Here is a 26884-nt window from a genome sequence, read left to right on the forward strand (position 1 = left end):
AGGACTAACTATTTCAATTAAAGATAACTTTGATATTTCACGAGGTTAAGATAATGGGGTATGAAACTTACTTGCACGCTTGCTCCTGAACAATTTCGAAGAACAAGCAGGTGCCTCCATTGAGGCAGTAGGACGAGGGGTCGGGCATCGGACATGGCGAGCCCAACGATGCTGTGAAGAAAAATAATAAAAAATTAAGTCCAAGATAAGTAAAGATTTATCAGAAGTCTTCGACCAGCTTGAACAAATATTTTCAAGAAGTACGATATCGTGTGTATAATATGCGTTAAACTCTAATCAAACGATTAAATGAAAGAATGGATACAGACTGAATGAACAAGAAAATGAAAAACAAAACTGCAACATTGAATATACAACAGCCTAGATCCACAAACGCTTTTCAAAGCAAAGTAACCCAAACAAAAGTGTATCACAATCGGTTTCAGTAACTGATTCAATCACAAAAACGGATGATTGAACAAACAACTCATTATACAATGTAACCGATCACCCTATTGGCCTGTATAAACACATTGTTTTATACTTCGACGAACCACCAGTAAAAGTTTCCCAAGTTACCGTACAGTGTGACGGTAAACATGACACGGTTCTTCTTGTTTAGACTTACTGTTGCTATAGCAGTTTGCAGAAAATTTGCATTTCAATGTTCCGTTCAAACATCAGGAACATCTAAGCGATTGTTCCTTTTGAGGACTGCGGCTGCAACCAGGTTGCAGCTAGTCGTTATAGTCCGTTATGTAGAAAAACTTTTCTCAGAGGCAACTGGCACTTGGATAAATAAAAGCCTCTATTGGAGTACATTTGGGCATTATTTTTCTATTTCCTTAGTTGGTTGACAAGAAAACCTAAAGATTTCTGAGGACACTAGTAAATCGTAACGAAGATCGTTCTGGGATTGGGAACGCTTTGGAAAAATCTACAGCGACTTTGTATCCAAAATCTCTACTGAAATTAGTTGTAGCAAACAAATCAAGTTTCTTTAATATTATATTGAAGCTGGGAATGGAAAGATTATGTAGCATTTATGTCAGAAGAATAGACCAGGCTGCTTACAGTCATCATTCGTGTTTGTGACTGGAGGTAGAACGCTGACGTTGGCGCTGGCTATCGCCGGGGGACCGACGGCACCTTGCGCTCTGCATTCGTACGACGCCGAGTCTTCACTCCGTGCGTGCCTTATCACTAATACCGAGCGCCTCCTGAAACACACCAGAAAAAAATATGAATTACAGAACGTTAGAATGGTACCCGTTTTGAAGCATTTGTGTTAAAACTTTGCTAGACCATTTTCATTTTGCCATGCTTGTAATCCCCAACAACAAAATTCCAAAATTTTATCTCAGTCATAGACTCTTATATAAAACGTTTTAAAGCGTAGCTACTCCCCGATGTTATAGTAACGCGTCATTTAAATATAATTTATATCGGCGAGTCTAAATAATCTAACAAATCATCTAAAATACGTAGATCTAATGCTTCAATAACAATTCCCGTACTATTTCCAGCCGTTTGATTCATTTGGCAAACGTTCGCGTCTTGTGCAAAATATCTAAATCATCATCAAATACCCAACGACCCGTGAAATTGTCCGCCCGCTCAATCATAATAATAATTACTTCATACAATTGCATTTTAACCTTGGTAACGAGATACGTGAGGTATCTATTGCAACGGATTAAGGTTTAGATTTGAGTGTTTGGGGTGTAAAATGTTTTGGAGAAGTATCTGCAGGTCAATGACTGTCGCTTGCAATTGAGATTAGTGCAGTAATCGTCGCGCTATGCACATTAATGCTCGCACCATACGTTCGCAAGCCTCATTTGATAGCAAACAACATTGTTACTATTGCATTCATAACATGATCTAGTTTTGGATCAAGATCAACATTGCTGGTACCAGTCAACTGGGTCATTATGATATCATTGGAAGATATGTTGCACAAGCGCCCGATAATTATTTATAATTAATGTGTATCATTACGCTGCCGTTAATGAATCACATTTGTATTAAATAAATTCGTGGTAATGTTTGGTTATTTATCAAATTATCCACATCTTGCGGTTTTGTAAATATCTGAGTTACCTGAGTTTTAATTGATAAGTAGCTCTTGTGTTAATATATGGCATTCTCTAAGCTAATGGTACGACGATACACGTACTAGCAATGGTTAGAAATGTAGAGCTTAAAGTTAAACTTAGCGGTGTGCTATTAAAGACCTTTGTCTAACAGGGAATAGAAGGACACCCAATTTCATTTGAAATCGGCCACGGTGCAGGACTTTGTTTGTAGTATCCAGGTGCTCTCCGAATCCCAGAGACTTTTTGGCCCAACCCAGGACTCAAACCCGTGACGTCTGCGCGGTTCATTGAAACCGGCCAACGGTGCAGGACTTTGTAGTATTCAGGTGCTCTCCGATGCAGAGACTTTTTGGCCTAACTCAGGATTCAGACCCGTAACATCTGCTCGGCAGTCGCATACTACGGCTGCGCCACAGAAGAGTTTAGACTAATATGTGAATGATAAAACCTTACCTAAAATTCTGCACCCGGAATCTCCTCAACGCGATATCAGCGACGGGCTTTCCGTCCTTGTACCACGATATGCGTGGCGGCGGTCGGGCGCTCGCTTTGCATTCGAGACGCACCCTGTTGCCACGTGTCGTCCGCACAGACTGCATTGGTTCCACGCGCGCTGGGCTACCTGGGTACAGGGGGATATTAGTTAGATAAGTTTGTTAGCACTTACATAATAATATACTGAAAAACTTAAATTAATGAATAAATCTTAACTGAATGAAGAGAATTCTGTAAGGTAGCTTTTTCATAAATTACTACGAGACTATTTGTCACAACTATGACGTCAACACTTCGTAAGCCCGTAATCCCTTCGGCCATTAACGTCGAAAAGAGCATTAGGTATGAAAAACTAAAATGAACTACAATTATAATCGTAAAACGGCTTTTAAATTTTTACAACTTCTAAGAAAATTAATAAGAAAAACTGAGACAACGAATCCAGATTTATATACCGTCGTTAATTCTACTTCCAGTGCTCTAGTGTCCCAGATTCTACCACATCAAAAATAAGACGGGCATGTATTAATTGCAAGCCGTGACTGAAGATCACGAGAAAATCGGAAAACTCCCTATATCTGGTGGCACATCACAAACACTTAAACAAGTCGCCTTCAAAAGTCCCGGACTAAAAATAAGCCGCTGTCATTAGGCCAATGGCCTTATTATTTTGTGTGACGAGTAACATATGTAAGAACCGAAATAAACTCGTATTATCTAAACGGGAGTCATTCGTTTGGACAACATCCCATCCACGGGCGACGGAAAAAAATTGGCCGTGTTTCAGTGTGTAAAGTGTAAAAAAACGAAGAGTATCGGTAGTAAAGCATTAACTATGTCTTTAGGATGTGTCATCCTTAATGTCTGGTAGGAATAGGTTGCGTTGCGAAAGCTCCAACATGTTTTATGTTGGACATATATTTTTATATTAATTCGACTTCCATGGTCCCGATGAAATCTTTATAACACAAGATATTGTAAATTTTGACCAAACGTTAACAAAATTTGGCACTGAGCCGCATTACGTGGAGTTTTGTAACAGGTGCATACGTTATTAAAGAAGCCGCAATTAGATTTAATTCTAGACTATAATAAAATACTTAAAGATAGACCTTCAATGAGAGAGCGCTAATAGATAGAATCAATGTCAGTATCGTGGCTATTAGACTCCTACAAGACTGTTGATATGACGTAAATATCTCCACTTTCATGAGGGTACTTAAGTCTGAATGGGCTGAGGAAACAAAGCCTATTATGATAGGCATTATAGCTAATAGCACTTACCACCGCCTACGTCCATGACAGATGGGTAGTGTATTTCATCGAACCCCTACAAACCATGAGCTCATGTTGACGTCATCCATTCAACCTTCCACCCACTCACTATTTCATTCATAACTTTGACGCCTCAGATTTATGATGGCGATTCTTTGATCGCTCTTTTATCAAAATCGTTTTTGCGTATAGCGTTGAGATGTTTATTTCGATTCGAGGAATACATTATGTGATCTTTTGTGTCATTTTCGACATTGGAAATGGCACAGGAAGAAGTCATTTCAATGCTTTAATGTTAAACTGTTTCGATTCTTCGTATTGATAAGATTGAACTTTTTTTCGCCGCTAGACCTGTTTCTTAGTGAGTCAAGGTTATTTCATAAATAATGTCAGATGTTTATGTAGATACTACCACAGAAACAGTTTTCTCACGGAGTCAAATACCTACCTGTAGATGTTTTTCAAAACTTTCAGATAAAAAATGCTGTTTAAATATGGCATCAGATAGAATATAACGTCACGGCAGTTTTCGAGACGTTTTTAAACTTCACGTGACATCAAGAAATACTAATTGAAACACCACTTGTCAACACTTAGAAATGCGTATTTGCATCCTAGTTCAAATTCCCGAAAAAGCTTCCTCACGTCACATGTTTGTCAAAAAAACGCGTAGGCGGTACAATTCACTTAAGGTTCAGTGGCATGTCTGTAATGGCATATGAATGGAGCTAAAGCGATGCCAATTCCATTACGTCTAGAGTATAGTGACGTCAGAAGGAACTAACCAGGAGTTTTGGATTTATGAATGGATGAGTGAGTTCCATTGACGAAAGAATCTTTATTACTAGACGTCATTGCCGAGGGAAGAAATGAAGTAGGTCCAGCCTATGCTTCATACAAAAATGAGAAGGCACATAGCTTTTGAAATGAATACGATAATCTAAAGACAGTTGATGCAGAATGTTGATACACATTGCTTATAGCTACTGAAAACATGAAACATAAATGTGTCAATAACACGAAACTGGGACTTGTTTTAATAATATTGTGATTCTTAAGAAAACATTAATCTTTGAAACTTGTAACAGTTGAACAAGTTGGTTATAATTTGTTTTGAGATGATGCAACGAACTGCAATTTTAGTTGAAGGTTATTGACTGGAGATGGCTGGGCTATCACTGTTTAAGCAAAATACTTAGCTGTTTCAAGAAGGAAAACATCGAATAAATAAATGGTTTCAAATTACAGAAAAATACAATAAAAGTTTCCAAAACTCCTATGACGCTTACATCACCCTCCAACAATACAGACACTGAAAAAAATTAGTCTACGAGCGTAGACCGTGGCTAATCAAATACATCGTCACCTAATATAAATAGTCTCGGAGCTTGGGACCACATCCTGAACGGAAGCTGAATTGGAACATCACAGGTGAGGTGAACTGGCCACCAGCCAACTGACTCACTCCACGGTGTCTTTGGCGACGCTTGAGTGACAAACAATTGTCCAATAATGTGAGGAGGCTCGAGGTCGCCGAATTCATTACCTGTAACGACTTTGTACCCGTTAATTGATATTGCAGAGCTGAAAGGCATTTGGCAATACCTGAAGGGCTATTGTGATACTTCGACGACTGTTTAAAGAGTATTATCTAGATTTATTGATATTCTTACCAGAATTACTTGCCACAATATTGCAAGGTGAACGAAAGTGCAATGATTTCATTTTTACGCGCTCAAAATTTGCGATCACGTTTTCATAATGCACGATTCTTACGTGGAAAAATCCAAAGGTGTATATTGTTTGGAATACTGAATGGTTTACGATGAAAAGTATTATAAACTAAATCGTATTATGAAACTGAAAGATCATGCAAACCATTTTCGCGATTGCTTCAATTCGATAAAAGATGTCGTAAGCATTATTGAATCTGTTCTCGAAGAAGCGATAATCAAAAGCTTTTCTGAAGAGAGTATGATAGATTGATATGTTATTCGTATCAGAAGTGACTATAAAACAATTTGTTTATCCAGTAATGAAAATAAGGGGCGTTAGTGTGCTTAACGCCTGATATAAATAACCAACAGTAATTAAAGACACGCAGACGGGCCGACGGATTGAAAATAAACTACTTTTTTATTTTTAACCCTGCGCCACAATAGATGCAGCTTAGCCAGAGTGTTTGTACGTCTTATTTGTTTGATGGTTATTTGTTTATTTTAGTACTCATGTGTTTCAGTGCAGATAACGTGATGGAGTGGCGACATCAAAGATTGTGTTAGTTATTAAGTTTTGAACTTTGACTTTTCGTTTTTTGTCTGGAGAAAATTTTATTGATTGTTTGGACATTGATACTTCAGAATCTCTTAATCTGAAACGTAAATATTTCGGAACTATCAAAGTATTTAGTAATACATACATTTTAACGTCTTATTCAATAAATCAAATTGCATTTGAAAAAAAGATACTTATCCATCTTCTACAGGTGTCAGGGTATGTTTTTCTTTTAGGAAGCTGTGTCAAGAAAAGATTTTCTTCAGATTTTCCTTAAACAAGATTTAATTATTTCGCCCCAGTTGTATGAGTACTTCTGCGAATCATTAACCTTTTTATAAGAAAAAGCTAAGTTGTCTCAAACGCCATCTTTACAAGTCACGTCTTCAATAATTAGATTAAGACGTATAAGGTAACGATTACAAACAAACACGGAACTTCTATGAGTACTATCTTATTAGTAAGCTGTAATGATTCCATGAACCATTCATCAATTTACCTAATTGATGCACATAATGTTTCACCGAGACTTAGTTTAATTCTTAGGACACTCAGCTCTGTCACTTAAAAAGATTAAGTTAAAGGAAGATATCCTAAACACTTTGAAATAAATTACCATATTTTCACTTTTTTTCATGTCCAATGGGTTTATCTATGAGCTAAACAGCTTGATTTAATTCTGTGTAATATTTAGGGGCAGAGTTTTCGTCTATAAAAGACTTGATTCGAAGTATATTTTAAACTGTAACTGAAAATCGAAAGTTAACTAAAAGTAATAGAAAGTCAAAATCTAAAACAATAACATTTCGCCATAAACGCTACCATCAGAGGTGCGGCGTATATTTTTTACTAAGTAATATAAAATTGATAGCAATTTTACTCGGGGTCTGAACCAATCTCACGTCGCATCGTGTGTGTTCCTACAAGAAATCTCGTTACAATTCCCATAAAAACATGTGTTTATATCTTCATCCCGGGTATACCTCATTTTATTGCTAATTCATAGTTTCGAGTAGTTTTGTTTGCGGGTTCACTTTTCTTTTAATACCTCTATTAAATCAATAACTATTATTTTCAATTGTCGACTTTTGAGTTCGTTTCATTTTGGTCAAATAAATCCTTATCTTATGTATAAAAGCGGAGTTTATTTTATTAGTTATGCTAAACAAATGACAGTTACATATGTCAAAGTTTTTAAACTATCCCGGTTTGTACTTACACGTAATACAAAATTGCAAACGGATTTTAGCGAGAAAACTGGCTACTCACAATAAAAGAAAATTGTAAGAAATATTACGAAGAGTTAGGCTGTACTGTTGTTAAATAATGACACTTGATATCTCAATTTTGGTTAATAATATTGACTTATGCATGTTCCATTGTGTTGAAAACTGCATAAACCAGACGTTTTCCGTCACTGACACTTTATTAAACATAATTTTCGTACCAATTGTTTAAACAAACTTATACAATAACAATGGCGAACCTTTAACTCATCGACAGACGCTACGTCTCCATATAAAATACGTCGGTGGTCGCTCCAGAGGACTCGTAATAAAAATTTAAGTGCTTTCGTAATAATTCCATAATAAAACACATCATTCAATCATGGACCAACACCGGCTTTTTCATTATACTTATATTTATTTTTAAATGAAAAATGGCCATAAAATTCAGGTGGATATGTACCACTAATTTTATTATACCGCTCCCTTGATATACGATTATTTGTTTGTATTTGGAAAGAAAACTAATAGTGCTATTAATTTTATAACCCCATTGTTCTGCAAAACTCTTGTGTTTTTCGAATTCTTGCCAAGAAATGTTGAAAACGCCATTGCCATTCTGAGAGTTACCCTTTTCTGTTACGGCGAAAGATTCTACTTTAAATGTTTTACTAAGTAAAAATGGTTTAACTTATTTGTGATTTCGGTATTTCTCAATAATTTTGTATTCTGAATACGCGTAATTATAGTGACCGATTGCTGTGAGAGTGTTGGCCCAATTTTTTACATTTCAAAATAGTTCACCCACTATAGGTAGCGTGTCACGACAACAGAGTGTAGCGTGCGTAAATTTAAAACGTAACGATCTCAACAATAAAATACATTTGTGTGAGTCACATCTTTCCTTGAAATCGTTCGATGCATGCTATATTTTTTCTTGAATATACACGAATAAGCTGGATTTTCCCTTGAATTTTCTCGGCGGTGCAATGTTTCCAGAATATTTGTTTTTCATCAGAATTATGCAACCAGTGTACCTACAAAATGAAAATATAGTAGCTGTAGGTAGAATTTTCCACTACCTATTTTCAGATGACTACTGATTTTCTTTATTTACCTGGGATAGCCGGTGACTTGAACACAAAAACAAGCAGCACAAATCCAAATATACGGCTACCCATCTATAGAGTAACCACACCTGCGATTTCGTGACACGTCATCGTTTTACTAAAAACCGAGTGCGAGAGTAATAGATATCTAACACACATTTTTATCCACCGAACTTGACTCCAACAGAAAAATATATTTCATAACAAACATAAATTCTTTTCCAACGAAAATATTTTCGTGACACGAAAATGATGTGCAGCTAAACTATAAAGTGTAGTCACCGAGTATTTTGTAACGTCAATTTATGACTGTCAGCACCTGGATTAAGGATTGTTTTCACAAAATGTTTAAGGTTAGTGCACTTTCACACCCACGGGAAAAAATCTTATCAACAAGTCTTTAAAAAGCGTTTAAAATGTTGGCAGTATCGCAACCCTATTAATTATGTTGGGATCATCGAATTCGGTTTCAATTTCGGTATTTATTATTAAAAGGGCAGATAAAATGTCGGATAAGTTTTATTGCACAACATCGAGACTAATTTGCTGACTGACTCACTGTTTTAGTATTCTCTCATTAAATGCTTTAAGTTGTGTGCTCTACAATATATGCATGCCTGCGGTCGTGAAATTAGGTAAAGACAACATAACGCCACTTACTACGATTTATACGTACTTATTTTGCTTCGTCCACATTCACACACGATCGCCATTTGCAGACTCTACTATGCGTGTTTTGAGTAAAGTTGTAAAAAAACAAAAATTGTGAAGCTACACTTCAAAATACTAATTATTTTGTTACTCTTTAAGCATATATTTAATCAGAACTACCCGAAAAAGCTCTGTTGCTACAAAACATAAAATAAATAAATAAAACAAAAAACTAATTTTGTTTTAAATTTGCTTCAATCTAAAGTCATAAAATTATGCAAAATTTTCCAGAAAGTTTTCTTAAAAAAGCTACTACAAACCATACGGCAAGCGCAGTTGCGTTCGCTTTGTTTACGCTGCGCGAGAGACGGCGAAAAAAGCACGTAGTACGCATGCGCGGCGGGCGAGGGGAGGGGAGGCATTCTACTACGCTACGGCGCGGCGGTGACTTCGTTTTTTACCACATTCGGGTTTCCTTTTGACTCGGGCGTCTGGTTTTTTGGTTAGCGCCCAGTTTGGCGTAGCAACTCCATATACAGTTACACTCGCGAGGCAACCCCGCGGAATTGTTTTTAAATGATGACTGCTGTGCGCAGACGACGCGACGCGCGGTGCGTTATAGTGCACCTTTTACATTTTATACTTTGACATTTTTGGTTGACTGAAAGTTTCCTAGGAAGTCTGACTTGGTGCTTAGGTATAATAACCTTTAGGATGTGGAATGTAGATTAAATTGCTAAATGCGTAGAACACATAACTAGATCACTGTATATCTTTGCTAAGTAACTTGTTCATGAACAAAACATCTACACGTAGGACATGTTCAAGTGCGGTTAGTTTGCCGGCATGATAGTGTTACATTTGAGAATTAGCATTTTCTTCTTAACATATCTAATAAGCCTTTCAGATCCTATACAAAACAGTAAATAATCTATTGCTTTTGTCTGTACAATGTGATGTAAGATTGCCAATGGGTGATCTCTTTTGATAAAACGTAACATAAAGCGATAAGTCACCTAGTATTTTTGAAGGTTTTTCAAACATTAACATCATCACATAAAAAGTTAAGTAAGTATTAACGTTTATATGTAAGTAAACTTAAAAACCAACAATTGTTCTCCGTGTGAATCCCACCTAAGTTCGCACAACAATCCCGCGCATGCACTGTAGTCGGCAAATAAATACAATCTTTTGTTCATCCCCACATGGTCTGTAGTTACGATAAGCGAGTCCATATCCCATCCCGTCCGAGGACAGTAAAAGTATCCATTTATTGTTGTTTTTTCATTTATTTCTACTTGCGTTTTTCCTTATTTTGTGACGATGTCATTTTCAAATCGATTACCTATGTGAGTTTAAAAGTGCCATTAGATATTTTTTGCTTAGAATGTTTTAATACTATCTTTCGCAGTGCTAACCTGTGCTTAGGCCTGTTTGGTTTCGTAGTAAAGTATTCAACCAAGCTATTGTTTATCTACAAGTCTTATAGTATATCAATATTATTCTCGTTATATCAGTAGAAAAATATGGCCAGGGTTTCGATTTCAAACCCAAATAGGTTTTACTTTTACGATAGACGATCCTTACTTTGTTGCTTGATGTAATGATAATGTGTAAACATTTATTGAAAGGACGCTGCAGGGCGGTTATAAGTTTTCCATCGCACTCCCGGAGGTCTGTGATCGAATGGCACTTAATGCGGCCGATTATTCTGTATGAGAGAAATGCCAGAAAGGTCCAACTCTCACATTAAATTTAAATTAACATCAGTCCTTTATACGAAACATGAGTTATTATTCTTAAGTAAAGCTCACGATAAGGCCGAATTAAACAAATTATCGCCATTATAAGAAAATAAAATTTTATACGAAATTATGCGAGTGGTCACCGAAATATTTTAAATTCACGAACAATAGTGCGCTTCAGGCGGTTTAAAATTTAAATATGTATAGGGTATGCGTGGTAGCGGGATCATTGTATAATTTTTAAGAATGCCAGCAATTTTATTGTGTCTAGATTGTGATCGCGTGATGCCCCGATGTAGTTATACCAGGATTATAAACGAATCAGGATTTTGGAGAATTTAGGATTAAATTCTGTTCAAGAAATTTCTGTGGCAGGTAAAATGAAATTTGATTGATGTTCGAATAATTTACTATTTAAGTAGGTACCTACCTGTTACCCGATGGCTAAGATTTCGGCTCCTTATCGATATTATTTTTAGAATACCTGTCGTCGTATAACTGAAGTCAATAAAAACAGAAAACAACATCTCCATATTGTTTACTAAAACAATAACTCCCTTTTTCTAGAACAACAAGATTTTCCATCTAACTTTTAAGGTTTCACTTTCACTTCACAGGACAGTCCATTTCACCGTCAAAGATTGGCAACCCCACTGGGTACATTAACCGTTTTAGGAAACATTCAAAGGTTCGATGACTTCTGCTTAGAGGTCAATATAGGTTGCCAGGCAGCCACAGGATGTAAACGATTTAGAAAAAACATCGAATATGCCACGAGACACCTGCCTTCTTTTGACTAATGATTCCTCCCTTCTAACTAGTGGTTGTCTTGAATTTAATCACAAAATATGAATTGCTGATTTCGATAATTCAGTGAAAGCGAAATATGATATGGTTCTTGATATGAAATTGGTTACTGCTAATTTCGCATTTGATTTTTTTTTAATCTTTTAAATTATCATGTTTTTTATTCGATGTCTGCATAGCTTGCCCACTTAAACTTTGAAATTATAGAACTAAATTTTCTGCATATAAAAACAGGGTAGCAATCAACTTCTTTTATTTTAATTAGTTGTAGTACTTATTGTATTGTATTGATCAAAGAACTAAAATTGTATCGGTGATTTTGGCAAACGCACATAGATGAAAGGGATTAGTGCCAATATTTGACCCTGCCCCTGATAAAAACTTTTCAAATTCTTTCATTAGTTTCAATCTGAACTAATTCATTTTTTACATAGAAGACATCAATTTAGAAACTTTTGCAGCAGTTCTTAATTGTATATCTGCGAAGAAATTAATCCATAAGAAAGACCGATGTTAGACATAACTAACACTTTAGTTTCTCTAGCACAACTTCTTTTTTCCTTAGTCTGTTTGAATGTCCCACTTCTGGGCAAAGGCCAGTCCACCCGTTCCTTTCAAATCACAACCTTAACCACTAAAATTTCCTCCAGTAAGAGAAGTATAAATCTAGGAAAGGTATTACCAAACTACCAATACCATTTAACAAAGAAAATCCACACAAAAATACTGGATCAAAAAGCTTCAATCAATAAAGATGTACAAATACTGTTACCAATAGAAAGTTTAGAACACACAACAGATATAAATAACGTTTTAACATGTTTAACGTGTCCTAATTTGAGCGAATTAGATACAGCGCGGACAAGCGCCGATACATTTAATGTGTGAAGTGATTGCTTTAATGTAATCGGGATTAACGTGGCTCTAGTTTTATGGTTATACTGTTATAGATTTTGGCATGAAACGGTAGATGAAACCTGGAAAAGTGTTGTTAGGTACTTATTTTCCTTAATCTAGATCTCCGAGTTTGAAGATCCTTTGCAAATAACTAGACTTAAAGCAGAATTGACAGTGCAAGAAGTAAATGTTATAGAAGTTTATTGCACTGAGACATTAGACGACATCTATTTTTAAATGATAAGCTATTTTACAATGATAACTGTAACAGTAGTATTTTAATAGATTCTGATGTATGTATTAATAGCGGGAATGTTTTGCTCCACCGATGCGATATTGATGCAACAACACATATTAAAAATGTCTCTAATGATATACGTATTAATACAGATGTCATCGAATCTAAGGAATGTTCAGCAACCAATTGAACAAATAAACAATATACATGTAAAAGAAACGAAACAACCATACCGGCAAACATTATAAGTGGTCGGTATTAATCAAAAAGCCGAAGCATTCCTAATACAAACAACTAGTATTGTCACAGAAAACCTTCACATGGTAATGTTTGAACAAAATTTGATCACAATACTGAACCTGCTGTATTTGTTTTCCACGTGGATTGGGCATATTATAAAGAAAGAGATGAAAGTATAGATATTGATGATGATGAAAAAGGAGGTGAGATAGAAACACTTGAGACTACAGCGGTCTGTGATGAAAGGCCGGTTAGAATACAAATGAGAGTTGGTGACAATGCATTGGAATCCAGAGACGGGCTACAAGTAGGTTAAAAGGTGAACATGACAGCTATTACTGTAATTAGAGGTGTGTTGGCATAGTGATGCAAATGTGCCTATGTAGAGTTAGGTCGAAGCTCGCGTGTCATTCTACTAACAGGTACCAGACATGTGAATAATTTTATTAATAATGCGCGCAGGTTGATTGATGTCGAACGTAATAATTTTGTGTCATGGGAACGCAAAGTTGATGCAGACGATTCTAGAAACGAATTATATTGACTTCTAAAACAGTAATAGGAAGGTGATAGGAATTTTGTAAGGTTAATTTCAGAGTGGTCACAGATATCAATACATAAATTACTAGTATAAGATAGATTGGGCAGGGATTTGGTTAAATCTAGACTCGTCTAAAATTAAAGTGAGCAACCTTTACTTAGCACAAAAAACTCATGTTCCCAAAAAATCTCGTTTACATATCGATCATCTCGAGGACGTTACCACTCCGCTTAGTAACTAAAAGGTTAGTAGCAACGATTAGGAGAGAACAATAACCCGATTTTGATTCCACCGATTTGCATAGATTGACACGCAGCCATGCACTTATTTATTCCACTCGATATAAATCGTCTGCTGACTTTAAATATCCAAGCAAAAACTTAGGATTCCATGAAATCTTTGAGTCACTTCAACGTGATTTGGATGTTCGATAAAATTGAGAACGATTAACCTTATCGAAGAACCACCTATTGTGGCAAATACATTTCCAAAAAGCAGCGCATGAGCTCTTTAATCCTAACAAAGTTTCTTATTCGGATGCATTTGAGGACATTCGAAAGGTCTAATTAAACAGTTCGGTGTTGTTTTTATTCGGGACACCATAATCGGCCTTAATCGGTCGGTAATTAAGGCGATTGCTATCGAATCGACGGTGGGAGATGCCGACACGAAAGAACGGTCTGTGCGGCCCATTTTTTGAACTTTCCTCGACTCCGAAATAGCAAATGGCAAACTTTGTAGCATTGGTATTTAGTCTTTTTGTTAGAGAACGGTAAATGGTCTGGTTGATTTTTAGTAGACTGCGGGCATTCGGTGCAGACCTTTCACAATGCACTTTGCATATATGGTAGAGATTGCAATTTTGTTTAGTTCTGTTTAGAAGGCATGCGCTCAAGATATTTCGAACTTTTTGGTCTTTGTTTGAATAGCATATTGAATACTTATTATATACTTTTTTATTTCTTTTGCACGTAATAAATTGTACAGTTTTTCTTGCGGTACTAATTTATTAACCTATGTAGCATTAATAAATACATCAACTAAATAAATATTTTTTTTTTTATAACTTAGGTATATTAAATATTTTTAATTAACAATTAGTTTTTTTAACCAGAGAGATTTGGCAACGCATTCAACCGGAAGTAGGGAAGCAGACAAAATCAAATAAAACCTATTTTTATCAATAGCAGACACAATACGAAACCTTGGCACTACGGTGATATTCATTTTATGAACTAAGCCAAATGTGTAGCAGATAGTAAATGCTGTATTAATAGAGAGTTGTAAAACTTTACGAAGTGACTATTACCATAGCTTTAAACAAAGAAAATAGTATTTTATAAGACCGATTTTTGAGTATCAACCTACATAATGTGTCTAAATAAAATTTATCATAGAGTAGCTAGATTATAAACGTAACGTAGTTTTAAATTTTCGAAACATTAAAACACACACAAGTAAAAAAATAATAGTAGGTACCTAATTTTCCCAAGTTATGACCGTAGTCATAATCACCAAAATCTTTCTCTATAAAACCCATTTCCATTTCAAACGTGCTCATTTCCCTACATTCCAAACACATTCAAACTAAACCAATATTTTCCTCAAAGAAAGTAACAAAAGCGTCTATAAAAACTAACGATCACATCTCACTAAACTTCAGCTTTAGAGATCTAAAACCTTCGATAAACATAATAAAGTTGGTCGGTATTGTGAAACGACTGAAAGTGGTGAAAACGCTGTCAAGATATATATATCTCATTCAAAATAGTGTGGCCTCAATATCTTGGACGATGGCGGAGTGAATACAACCTTGACACCGCGTGCATTGTTTTCTGACCTCATCGAAAAAAGTTTTAGCGAAAATATAAAATTTTATTTGAGTGCTAGGTCATATTTTCATGGTATATTTGAAAAGTTAGTTACTTAGCTAATGCTGTATATGTCAAAGATCTCAATGAAAATAATTAAGCGTGATAATTAAGCGGAACACCTGATTTAGTTGAATAAATTACAACCCTTTTATGATTATAAATGTCCCTAATAAAACATCTAAAACAAAACAAAGGCAAGTAACAGATTTTTATCGTTCGAATAAAGCATCTTAACACTTCGTTTAACATTCCTTATCCATCATCATAAACAAAATTAATTACATTATTCAGTAAGCCAATCAAAATTTTTGAAAATATTACCCAATTACAGACACTGGATGCGTCAAAATATAATACAATGAACACGGCAAAAACCTCTTATCTTTATCGTTGAATCCCTAAATCAGTGATCGGGATCTTTTGAACATCAGACAAAATAAAACTTCGATGTATTGGACAATAAAATTGAGATACTGTTAGTTGAGCAAAAAGCATTCCGTTAGTCCTTGCCCACGGCGCCTGCGCCGATCCAACAAACTAAATGTCGACAGTGATTTTTTATCGTTAAGGGCTAATACTTCGTTTAGATTAGAATTAACTTATTTTGGTGATTGGTTCAAGTATTTGCTATTAATGTTTATGTAACTCAACAGTTTAGAAGTTAAGTAATCAAATCTTTTGCTGTGATTTTAAATTTTATATGCCGAAGTCTGAGAAGCTTAATAAATTATTCTTCTAATTTTCTATAGTCGATCAAAACATTTATCTTTTAGATTGAAAAAAATGTTGCTATCGAATGCAATGGGTAGGTTTCGTTGTAACGAATCTCTTTTTAATTTGAATGCATCATACAAATTATCATGGTGATATCACATACGAAAGCGTCTTACAATTCGATAAAGTAAACTTTCCCCTCCCACAGTTTTTTGCGAGCTTTTGTTTTTGGTCGGTTGTGGCATTTTCGGAATTCAGCCATTTACATAAATACCGTGGGGGTCTTTGTAGAGCCGCTAAGGCGCCGCTGAGAGAACAAGTTGCGTACGCAAACCGCGTATGGCAAGAGGTCTGTTTGTTTTCTGTTTTTGCCAGTTTCAAAAGTTGCGACAGTTGTTTGTGTTTGTTGATGAAAGTTGTTGAAAGTTTCATTGTTTTCGTTGTGATGTTGTCTAGTTGCATCCTGTGTGTTTCCGTTAGATGCGCTTTCCTATTTTTTTACCCCCTTTTAAGCTGAGACTGGGGTGCAAAGAGTTCTCAAGTTTTTTTCCTTTTTATTCACACTTTCATGATAATATTTTATTTAATAACAATTAGTGTGAACTTTGTTTATTCTGTTATCATAATATTCATTCGACCTTTTTAAAACTGCTGATGCTAAGCATCAAAACTTCTTAAGATTTACACTATAAAGTTGAGACATAACAATCAAAATTCTAATTAGTTTTCAATATATTCAACCCAGGAGTCGAACCGAAAGAGGCCATCAATCTTAAATGCCGTGGCGCCGTCTTTTCACTGACCCCAACACCCCATTTTGGTATAAAAAAAATCAACCGACGCTACTATAAAGAATGGGCAGCAAAAACCATAATACGGTTTGCAAAGTTTTATTACAATTAGACAAACGAAAGTGGACCTAAAGTGGATAGCAGTAAAGTTGTTGTTGGTAGTAAATAAAAATCTAAAGTTTGGTAATTAGATTCTGACAGTTTGGATTCGCCAAAGAGGCCGACTGTCAAAGAGTCGGCGCCAGAACCAATGTGTTGTAAATAAAATATTGCAATTCGAAAATTTACGATTTTTAACTTTGGCACGTTCTGTTTTTAGAGTCGGATTTTATTATTGTATTCACACTTTTTTGCCCTTTTGGTTTATGCTTATCTATGTTGGCATCGGCTTCCGTCTGATGGTTGATTGCTAGGATTTGCATAAAATGTCTGATCCGCAACCTAATTAGGTTAGAGATTAAGTTAGATTGTGTTATTTATAGATCATAGTTGTGCTAGGTGGTCTATGAAGCTAGGCCGACCGACTGTTTAGCATGCTCATATAGATTTTTCTTCTTTAAGATGCCAGCGATATTTCACGTACGCAGAAAGATAACCTACCAGTTTCCTTTCCAGAATGTATTTTCTATGTACTTCAACATCTTAGTATGCAGAAAGATAATTATTGTCTTTAGAGAATCTGTGTATTTGTTTTACACTATAATCCTTACGGCAATAAAAACCTAAATAATGTTTTGATTTTAATAACAAAAGTATATTTTAAAGTAGAAATCAGTCAAGATACTTTACACTTTTTGCAAGACTTTATTCATTTTCTTGTATGAGACGCTCATTTCATACAATCTATACAAAAATCAGCACAAACTTCTTCAGTCTTAGTATCTTACGTAAATAACATCATCAGACTTGCCAATAGATTTTCTGTTGTTCGTTTTTCTATAATTACGCCATTGATTCATCCGCCGGTGTTGCCCAGAGGTTGTGTCTCGTAAATAACTAACAATGTAGGTGTTATTGTATTTTCAAGATCATTTAACTATGTCTAATGAATGTGGAACGAAGATTTATAGTTTTATAAATCGCTGTAAATACTGTTGTTGTCACTAAATTATTTGAAGGGTCATTTGGGTCGATTTCTTTTAGACATAAGGTTTCATTTGTAAATTGTGTATTTCTTATTTTTGAATGACAGGCTACCTACATACTAAAGCTACATAAAATTTCGCTATGTTCCCATGGCTTCTCGATTTAATATGAGACAACTACAAAGATTTTTACTTATTATGTTAGAAGCTGCAAAATTACGTTTAGCAAACATAGTTGTTAAATCTTAGGTATAGTTTCAGACTAGCCACTAGAAACAAACTAAAATAACTTTTTAATTCTACCTTCCTTTTAAATATTTCATCTACTTAGAATTGCTAAACATGAAATGTATGAACAAAATCATAAAGAACAACATTTAAAATGTAACACAAGCGATAAAGAAGATTTTCGAAGCAGTCTTCCTAAATCCCGCACATTTACAGTTCACTAATCCAAGCGTACTCTACAAACACATTTGCCTACATACAAATAAAATACAAGTTTTGGCATCGCACCCGATACAAATCGGCCATTTACAACGTTTCTTACTAGTACGTAAAAACTTAAGTGCACTGAGGAAATAAATCATAGGATTTTCAGAATTTTGTTTCAAGATTTTTGTCTAAATTATTTTTCTCTTTTCAGAATTGTCTGTTTTAGCCGTTGTCAGAGAGGTTGTGTCTGATCTGTCTCGGGTTCGAATCCACAAACAGGTAAGAAAGAGCCATTGAATTCTTTTCTGTTCATCAAAAGTAGAGTTATATTACATGCTTGATACTAGTAATATTAAATATAAGTTATGACGAGTTAGTATAAACGAAAGGTAGGTGAATTTAAAAAGCCCCTATGAGAGACCGCACATTAGTTACCGTGCGGCCTCGCTACCTACACTCTCGCGTTTTAGCAGCATGATGTTTTGTATGTAATTCCTTTTTTTAATATCGACAAATATAACAGTAAAATTAAAAAAGATTGCACACTCATCTAAATACTAGAATAACTATCAATACTAACGAAAACGAGTACCACGACTATCATAAAGATGTAAGGTCTAACGAATAACATAATACACGAACTCGCACCTGCCATACGCACGGTCACTACGCACTATGACCACATGTCTTGCAAACATGTTCCACAGCTGGTGTTTACCCCTTAAGGGATGAAGCCTTATCGCTATTTGCTTTTAGTTCTAGATATACAGTATACAGGTACATGACTGATAATATAGCCACTTGCGTATAGCTGTGCTTGTTGACGGTGGAAATTATCAATTATGTTTACTATTTCTAAATACTTTTTTCGACTGCCTCTGTGGCGCGGTTTTTCCGACTGCTGACCACAAGGTCCCGATTTCGGTGCCTAAGATACAGAGTGATATTAGGCTTCTTCTAATTTTATGTTAGGTTATTCATAATAGTAGCTCGGAAATTGGTAACGTACCCGGTGTATAGAGGAAATAAACTCGCCCTCTATTACATGGGAGTAACAATGATCCACCTCTGCCCACACCTTAGGGTATTAAAGGCATGATATTTTGTTTTTCAACTGACTTAAGTTTGTAGTAACATATTTAAACCCTCTTTGGTTGTAGTACTGTAGTAAAACGAAGCTTTAGATAAACATCTTTTAGTCAGGAGTTACTTTATTATTCTAGCTCAATATTTTGCTAGTTAGTGTTTGCCTTTTATTTATTTAGTGTACGTCAGTATGAATACCAATTAGGATAAATTTTAAACGGTAATATTTTACTGGATAATTCCGCATTCTCCCTAATCATAGTAATGTATGATACATAAATTAAAAAGCTGTACTTAAAACATATTTTGTTATGAAATACGAATGTAACGTGTTGTGTTTACTTTCAACGCGTCGCGAGGCAACGTGTAATGCCTGTAGTATACGATTTTCTTTTTATATCGCGTGAAAAATGTGCAGTTTTAAATAAAATTATATCATACGAGATTAGTCATAGTGTTGTTTTAGTGTTTGTATGTTACTATGGTGGATTTTTCCCGCGAACTATTAAAATCTTGATTGTTTTATGGATGTTCTTTTTGATAGTGTTGTGATTTTGTTTTTTTTTTTTTTACTTCAGTGTGGTTTTAAAGAACTATCTGGTTGCATATTTGATCAAGATGATGATGCCTATTTATTATGTTTAAACTGAAATCTTACAACTGATAGGCCTGTAGGTACTGGATATAGACATGTAGAAAATAAATTAGATGAAAAGTTCAGTGACTGTTCGAAAGACTTATTTTTTTATCAATGAGACTGACTGAAATAGTGTCTTTGCGGTAAATTTATTTAATATTTATTATAGAAAATCCCACGGAAAAACGTAAGTTCAGCGTTAGTGTATAGAAAAAAGAAAATAAATTAATGGAAAAGTTAAGAATTAAATACAGTACGTATCCAGATCAATTACAGCGGGAAAATGACTAAGAGTATCATTATAAATCTAAGAATAGGTAAAAATAAATAAGAGGCAGACGTCCGATTTAGGTTTCATCGGTGAGTAACCATCGGTAACCACTTTCCGCGGAATTACTGACTCAGTAACAATCTTGTGTTATTGAAGACGGATAGCTCGGCAGGGTTGCCAGGGAAATTAATTAAATTAACGCCGGAATTAAAATATTGCTTGTCTAGACTTGAGGCTATGAAATGCCAGATTTGTCATTAAGTACTATAGTTTTAGGGCGAAGTATTATATGAAGGTTTTATAAAACGTCACGATAAACAACATATCTTCTCCTGCGAATCTTAATCATATTTGTGATTCACAGTTCTAACAATTATTTTGATTACCTGAATGGTAGGTACATAAATATTATGCACTCACTTAAAGGTACATTTCCTTACTCGAACGTTACTTCCTAATCGGTACTTTCTTTTATTTTGTTGCAATATTATTCAACATTCTTTTGCATTAATAAAGTAACAAAAATAGTAGCCCTAGGTGTGACCCATCACTTCCAGTATATAAAATGACTAAAGACCTGATATACGGAGACTGACAGCATCAATCACAAATCATAGCTCAAAAATAATTTATTTTCTAACAACCAAGTCTTAAGTTTCAAAAACAATTAGTCAGAGACCTGTCTAGAACAAAGTGAGGAAATATCAGTTAACAGAAGGACCTAGTCACCTACGCAAATGAAACTATTTTTGTTTGTTTTGAAACGGAATGAAGGTGCAACACACTCAAGCTATACCTTTAGTTTTCTATAAAAATGGTTAACGGGTGTCACTCTTTAATCGCCACTTTACTTGCCCTATCTACCGGAAAATGAATCCAAAGCTAGAAAAGTTACTTTCAGCATTTTTCTCAGAAAAGCTAGGCTATATTTTAGCTTTTACGATAATAGTAAAAAGGTTACAATAAGTCCAGCGTTTTTTTTGGGCTCAAAAGTTCTACACACCTTTACACAGAGTACACCTTTGTGTCAAACGTAACAAACCGTTAACTTGAAATAGGGTCCTGATGAAATGTTTTGATCGCATAATTCAAAGTGCAAATTAAAAATAATAAATGTTTTGTCAGCGGTACAATCACCAAAAAAATTACATAACAACAATAAATTTTCATTCATAAACATTCTATTCAACCTGCAGTTCATTCCGTTACCGCTCGGTCAGACCAGACGGGTATATTTAGACCGAGTGACTTTTTTCGTCGCCCGAGTAGGTATTTTGGTTGCAAAATACCGTTTCAACTCAAAGTGAGAATGCCAGCCGGATAATTTATAGTGTCATACTATGCCTCTAAATTAATGTGTAATAGAAAAAAAATAATAGGGAAAGAAAAATTGCGTGACTCTATTTTTGAAAGTGTTCAAATATTTTATGAAATTTTGCAACTGTAATAATCGTAAATTGGATTTATAATACATGTAATTGTATAATATTTTTAAAATTTTCAAATGTATTGGTATTATTTAATTCTTCTGTGTCGTTTGATAGGGCAATAGTAATAATTTTGCATATTAACGTTGCGAAATATTTTAAGAAATTTGACAGCTGAGAAAAGTCATTGAAGTACTTTGTACGCGTAATTGTATGAATGTGATGCATGAAGTGAAAGTGTAAGAAATTTGTATGTATGAAGATATTCGCAGTGACCTGAATTTTTCAGATTTATTCATCATGGCTGGAGTTTCGGGAAATAAGTGACGTATCGTCGAGTTATTAATTTTGTCAAATATATCAGTGGGACACATATTTAAGAGGCCTAAAAGGTGGCTTGTTTTCATAAAATATGATGTCATTGCGAATTTGTAAATCTGAAGTATTTATGTTATGAAAAAAGGAAAGTTATATGTTTGAGACTTTTTTAAATGGCTGTCACCACAAGCCCTGATGCGTAATATTTTTTCTGATGACGTAGTATAATACTTTTCAATATCTACTAATTATGTTGAAAACGTAAACGTAGCTTGGTTACATATAAGAAAGCTTATTACTAAGTACGTAGTAATTAATATTCTAAAGAAAGTTCGAAGTTAAATTAGCAATTTGTATTTCATATGTCTTTTTAGAGTGAAACTCTGTCTGCATACCAGCCGATGTATGCGGAATATTTACACTACGATGACCCTTCTTCAGAAATTATCGTTTACTCAAACTAACTACTTCGAACCGTACAAAAAATATAAATTTACTAGCTGACCCGCGCAACTTCGCTTGCGTCACATAAAAGAGAATGGGTCAAAATTTTCCCCGTTTTTGTAACATTTTTCGTTGCTACTCCGCTCCTAATGACCGTAGCGTGATGTTATATAGCCTATAGCCTTCCTCGATGAATGGGCTATCTAACACTGAAAGAATTTTTCAAATCGGACCAGTAGTTCCTGAGATTAGCGCGTTCAAACAAACAAACAAACAATCAAACAAACAAACAAACTCTTCAGCTTTATTATATTAGTATAGATAGGCAAATTGCAATTAGTTTTTTTAATTGATAGAAATATAGTAAAATTAAGTCTATTTTCTATCACAAGTCTCAACAGCCAAATTCATTCTAAAATGCTTGCAGAAAATCAATAAACTTTAATACTAGATGACACAATTCATGCCAAATTCAGTTGAAACTTTGTAAACTTTCATATACCCATTTATAATTTAATTGATGTATCTGTTTATTTGCAAAGACATAAGTACACATACTAACAGCCTAATATCACATGTTCTTATTGACGTGTATTTATTCAATAGAGTGTAAGTGGACACCCACTCTCCTAATGTTTGTACGAAAGCACGTAATGTCTCAATTCTAATATGCACTATGGGGAAAAGAAAGAACTTTGGTACAGACAGAAAAAAAAAAATAGACTTTTTTGTTTAGATTTTTTTGTGTCTGCTATTTATTTCAATTACGTTTAATTTCCATATCTAACGTTTTAAGTATTATTTGAGGTTTATTATAAAAAAATATATATCATTTCGCTAAAGTAAAACCCAAGTATAGTTTTTTATATAGATACGATTTTAGAAATAGTAAACTTGCTGAAAGCTACAGCAAATCCTTATTTGAAAAAGACTGACTTCTCATGTAGTAACGCAGTAACTGTAAGCCAGACTTAATAATTTGCCAATAGTATAAACAACCTTTAAGAAGAACAAAAATTGAAACCTTTTACAAAGTCGCGTTTTCGCAAAGGTTATCATTGTAGCCAAATTTACCGACTACACCAAACACAGTATAAAAAAATACCAAAAAAGCCTATCTACTATAGTTGAACTTTGAAACAATTTCCATAATTTCCACAAACATAATGTGCGGACGCTACAACTCCGACGCGCCGTCTCGGTCACTCTATTTCTGGCTGCGCCCGCCCTGCCAAGTTTATTGACTCGGCTTACCGCTCTACGCTGCACCCGGATTTTACAGCCAAGCCTCACAAGCCAAACGGCTTCACGTGGAACTGAAACTACCCATTCAAACACTTACGTTTTTAAGAACTTGAAACTGCCTATTCTATCACTGGCTTTCCTTCTTTTTAAAACCATTTTTATAGTTTTTACAGCCAAGCCTCACAAGCCAAACGGCTTCACATGGAAATGAAACTGCTTATCTATCTATGAACTAACTAACGTTTTTGAAAACTTGAACCTTCTCTTTCTAGCCATTATACACATAATAACAACAGTAAAGGAATTCTCGTTGTGTCGTTCGTAATTCTTCATATTAAAAACGTTCACACTATCATTCTCTACTACAGTCGATTTCGCTCCAATCTAATTCAATTTGAAATTCTGCTTGATCTATTATCACTGTCAAAATTTGTGCAGATAGCCCCAAGTCTATAAAGTGATGAAAATTAAAAGTAACTATACGAAAAGAGTGTAAATAATATGCCAGCAACGTGAATTCAGAAAAAGCTAAATATTCCTCGTTGTTGACCATACTTTTTTGTTTTAAGGATTGATATTTCTTTAGATTGGTGAGTATGGTGTTATTATAAAAGCAAGACATGATTTTTAAATGGTTAAGTATCTTTAATTGAGTTAAAGATAAATTAACACATTCTTATTAAGCCCATTAGTTGCAGCCCTACGCCTCAACAGAACCAAATATTGAAGGACTTTTTTTCGACTAATAGCTAATTATCGCTCATCTGAGATATTTTCGCCATTTATTTATAATCAAAAGTATAAAAGTAAATTAGGTCGAATAACAATCACGACTTATTTTTGAATATCACCTCCAAAATTCTGGGAACGGAAGAAATCGGGAATACACAAACCATTTCAATTTGGAAGTAAATAAAAATGAAAAAGTCGGCTAATAATGTCATCATTACGAACTGAGTTATTACGTTGAAAGTTAAACAAATAAATCAGTGAAATGATGAGAGAAACGCAGTAATAACGTAATTATGACGTTTGCTGACGTCAATGCTCAACACTTGGGTTCGTTACTGTACGTAGGATTTTGTGAATCATGAAGATATGTAGTATTCAAGCTTGGTAATGTGATGTCCTCCGATGATTTTAGGTGGTTTGCAGAATTATGACCTTCAAATATTAACTGTATCTTTGATAATTTTTATTTCGTCAAAATGAATAGGAACTTTAATACTTAAGAGTTAAAACAAAATATAAGTTGCTGAAGCTTTGTAGCAAAATTAGAAAATGTTCAAAATAAAAGTGCTTATTAAAACTTAAGTTAAATTATATTCTAGCTGAAGAGGTTTAATCATTCACTGGTTTCATTTTAAGGAAGCTAGCACAAAACTCGGTAAGATGTGTTTTTAGCGAAGGTTTTCTTCCATAACCAGCGTTCAAAAGTATCAAGAAGTGCCCTTAAATTGTTCAAATGAATCCATATTATTAAAAGAAAATAAAAGCAAACATACAAAAGCTCACATTACCATCAGTAACAACACAATTATGACGTCACGAAGCATCGACGCGGTTACATTTCGCGATCGATGCGCGCGCAGCTGCGCTAACATCTGCCGTGCGCACGCGACTACACGATTGTATGTCTGTTTGTAAGTGCTTGCGTTGAAACTGATGGACCGATTGTGATTAGATTAGTAATTGGATAATGGTAGGTGAGTATTAATACTTAATGATACGCTTTTGAAGCTTTTTTTTTATTTTAATCGACGAATGCACTGAAAAGCCTCCGTTTTGATTTGCAACTTTTCAAAATCAGTGTACATTTAAAGACTTTGTAATGAATGCTAACAACTGATGCTGTCACTGTATCTAGTAGAAAGGCTCTGACGGAACAATAATTAAAAATGCAATTAACTTATACTTTTCGTACAGTTCTTTCCTCTTTCGTTGTGTATTCTAAAGACAATTTTGTAAAGATAGCGATTTAATTTCCTTTCAAAATAGCGTAACTAAAACGATTCTATAATGTCTGTTATTAACAGCTTAACTACCCACTTTTTCTACTAAAAGCACTAATAAGCATAAAATAGCATCTCGATGCGCGCGCGCAGGGGGCGTGGCCACACCTGCGCCACCTGGCGGCGTCCTACTTGTACAAATTCAACGGGTTGGCAACGTTCAGGCCTGTTTATTTATTTACGTACACTTTACTGAGGCGTGTTATTAAATATTTTGGTTCAAACTGCATTGTGGGAACGTACTCTACTTGAATCTAAACAGTTTGGGTACTGTTGGAGTAGAAATGTTACCTATGGTCTGTTAACTAAGTTAACTCATTGCCTAATGTAGAAATGTTTTACCCTATATTCGAGGAATTATTGCTATATTAGGAATCGTTTGTTATGTGCTTTGCTGGTAAAAAAATCAACAATTTAGGTGCCCTATCTAATTCTTTTCCCTCACACGTCGTAGAACGGATTAATTTAATCACGGATAACTTTGATATCTAAGACTCTTTCTAATTGTATCAAAATCCTAAATCTGCTCTACAATTTTCAACGTCCGAAAATTTAAAATCTAAGTTTAAGTTGTCTAGATGCTACTTTGTACTTTCTGCTACGAAAAACATATTTTGTTTTAATTTTAGCGGTATATTATGACCCGAATTTCTATAGTACTATAGAATAGCTTACGGTTAGACTACTATCTCACGGTGGAGTCAAACCCAACATAGGCACCGTACAAATCGGCCTTATAGCATCAACGAACTTAATTAACACTAACCAGTGCAAAGCAGTTCTTGCCTCCATTGTACATTGTTCCCACGACAGATATACATAAGAAATATTATATATACATATATTTTTTATTAGTTTTTTGTCTATTCTAGTGATTTTTCGTTAATTGTACGATCTCATGAGTTTCATTGAACTTTTGATATGACTTGCCGTTTTTTTTAATTACTT

At 34.7% G+C, this 26884-nt stretch overlaps 1 protein-coding gene across 1 annotated transcript in view; it reads right to left on the reverse strand.

Moving 5' to 3' along the window:
• vn (membrane-bound neuregulin protein vein) overlaps positions 1-26884 on the reverse strand; it is a 66771-nt gene that overhangs the window by 2374 nt on the left and 37513 nt on the right. The window contains exons 2-4 of the mRNA XM_076114850.1: positions 2553-2721; positions 1075-1220; positions 72-171 (exon numbers count right to left, since the gene is read on the reverse strand). Of these exons, the coding sequence (XP_075970965.1) occupies positions 72-171; positions 1075-1220; positions 2553-2721 (415 nt within the window). The remainder of the gene's footprint in view (positions 1-71; positions 172-1074; positions 1221-2552; positions 2722-26884) is intronic.

This window comes from Anticarsia gemmatalis, chromosome 5, assembly GCF_050436995.1.
Source record: "Anticarsia gemmatalis isolate Benzon Research Colony breed Stoneville strain chromosome 5, ilAntGemm2 primary, whole genome shotgun sequence".
NCBI classification, from domain to species: domain Eukaryota; kingdom Metazoa; phylum Arthropoda; class Insecta; order Lepidoptera; family Erebidae; genus Anticarsia; species Anticarsia gemmatalis.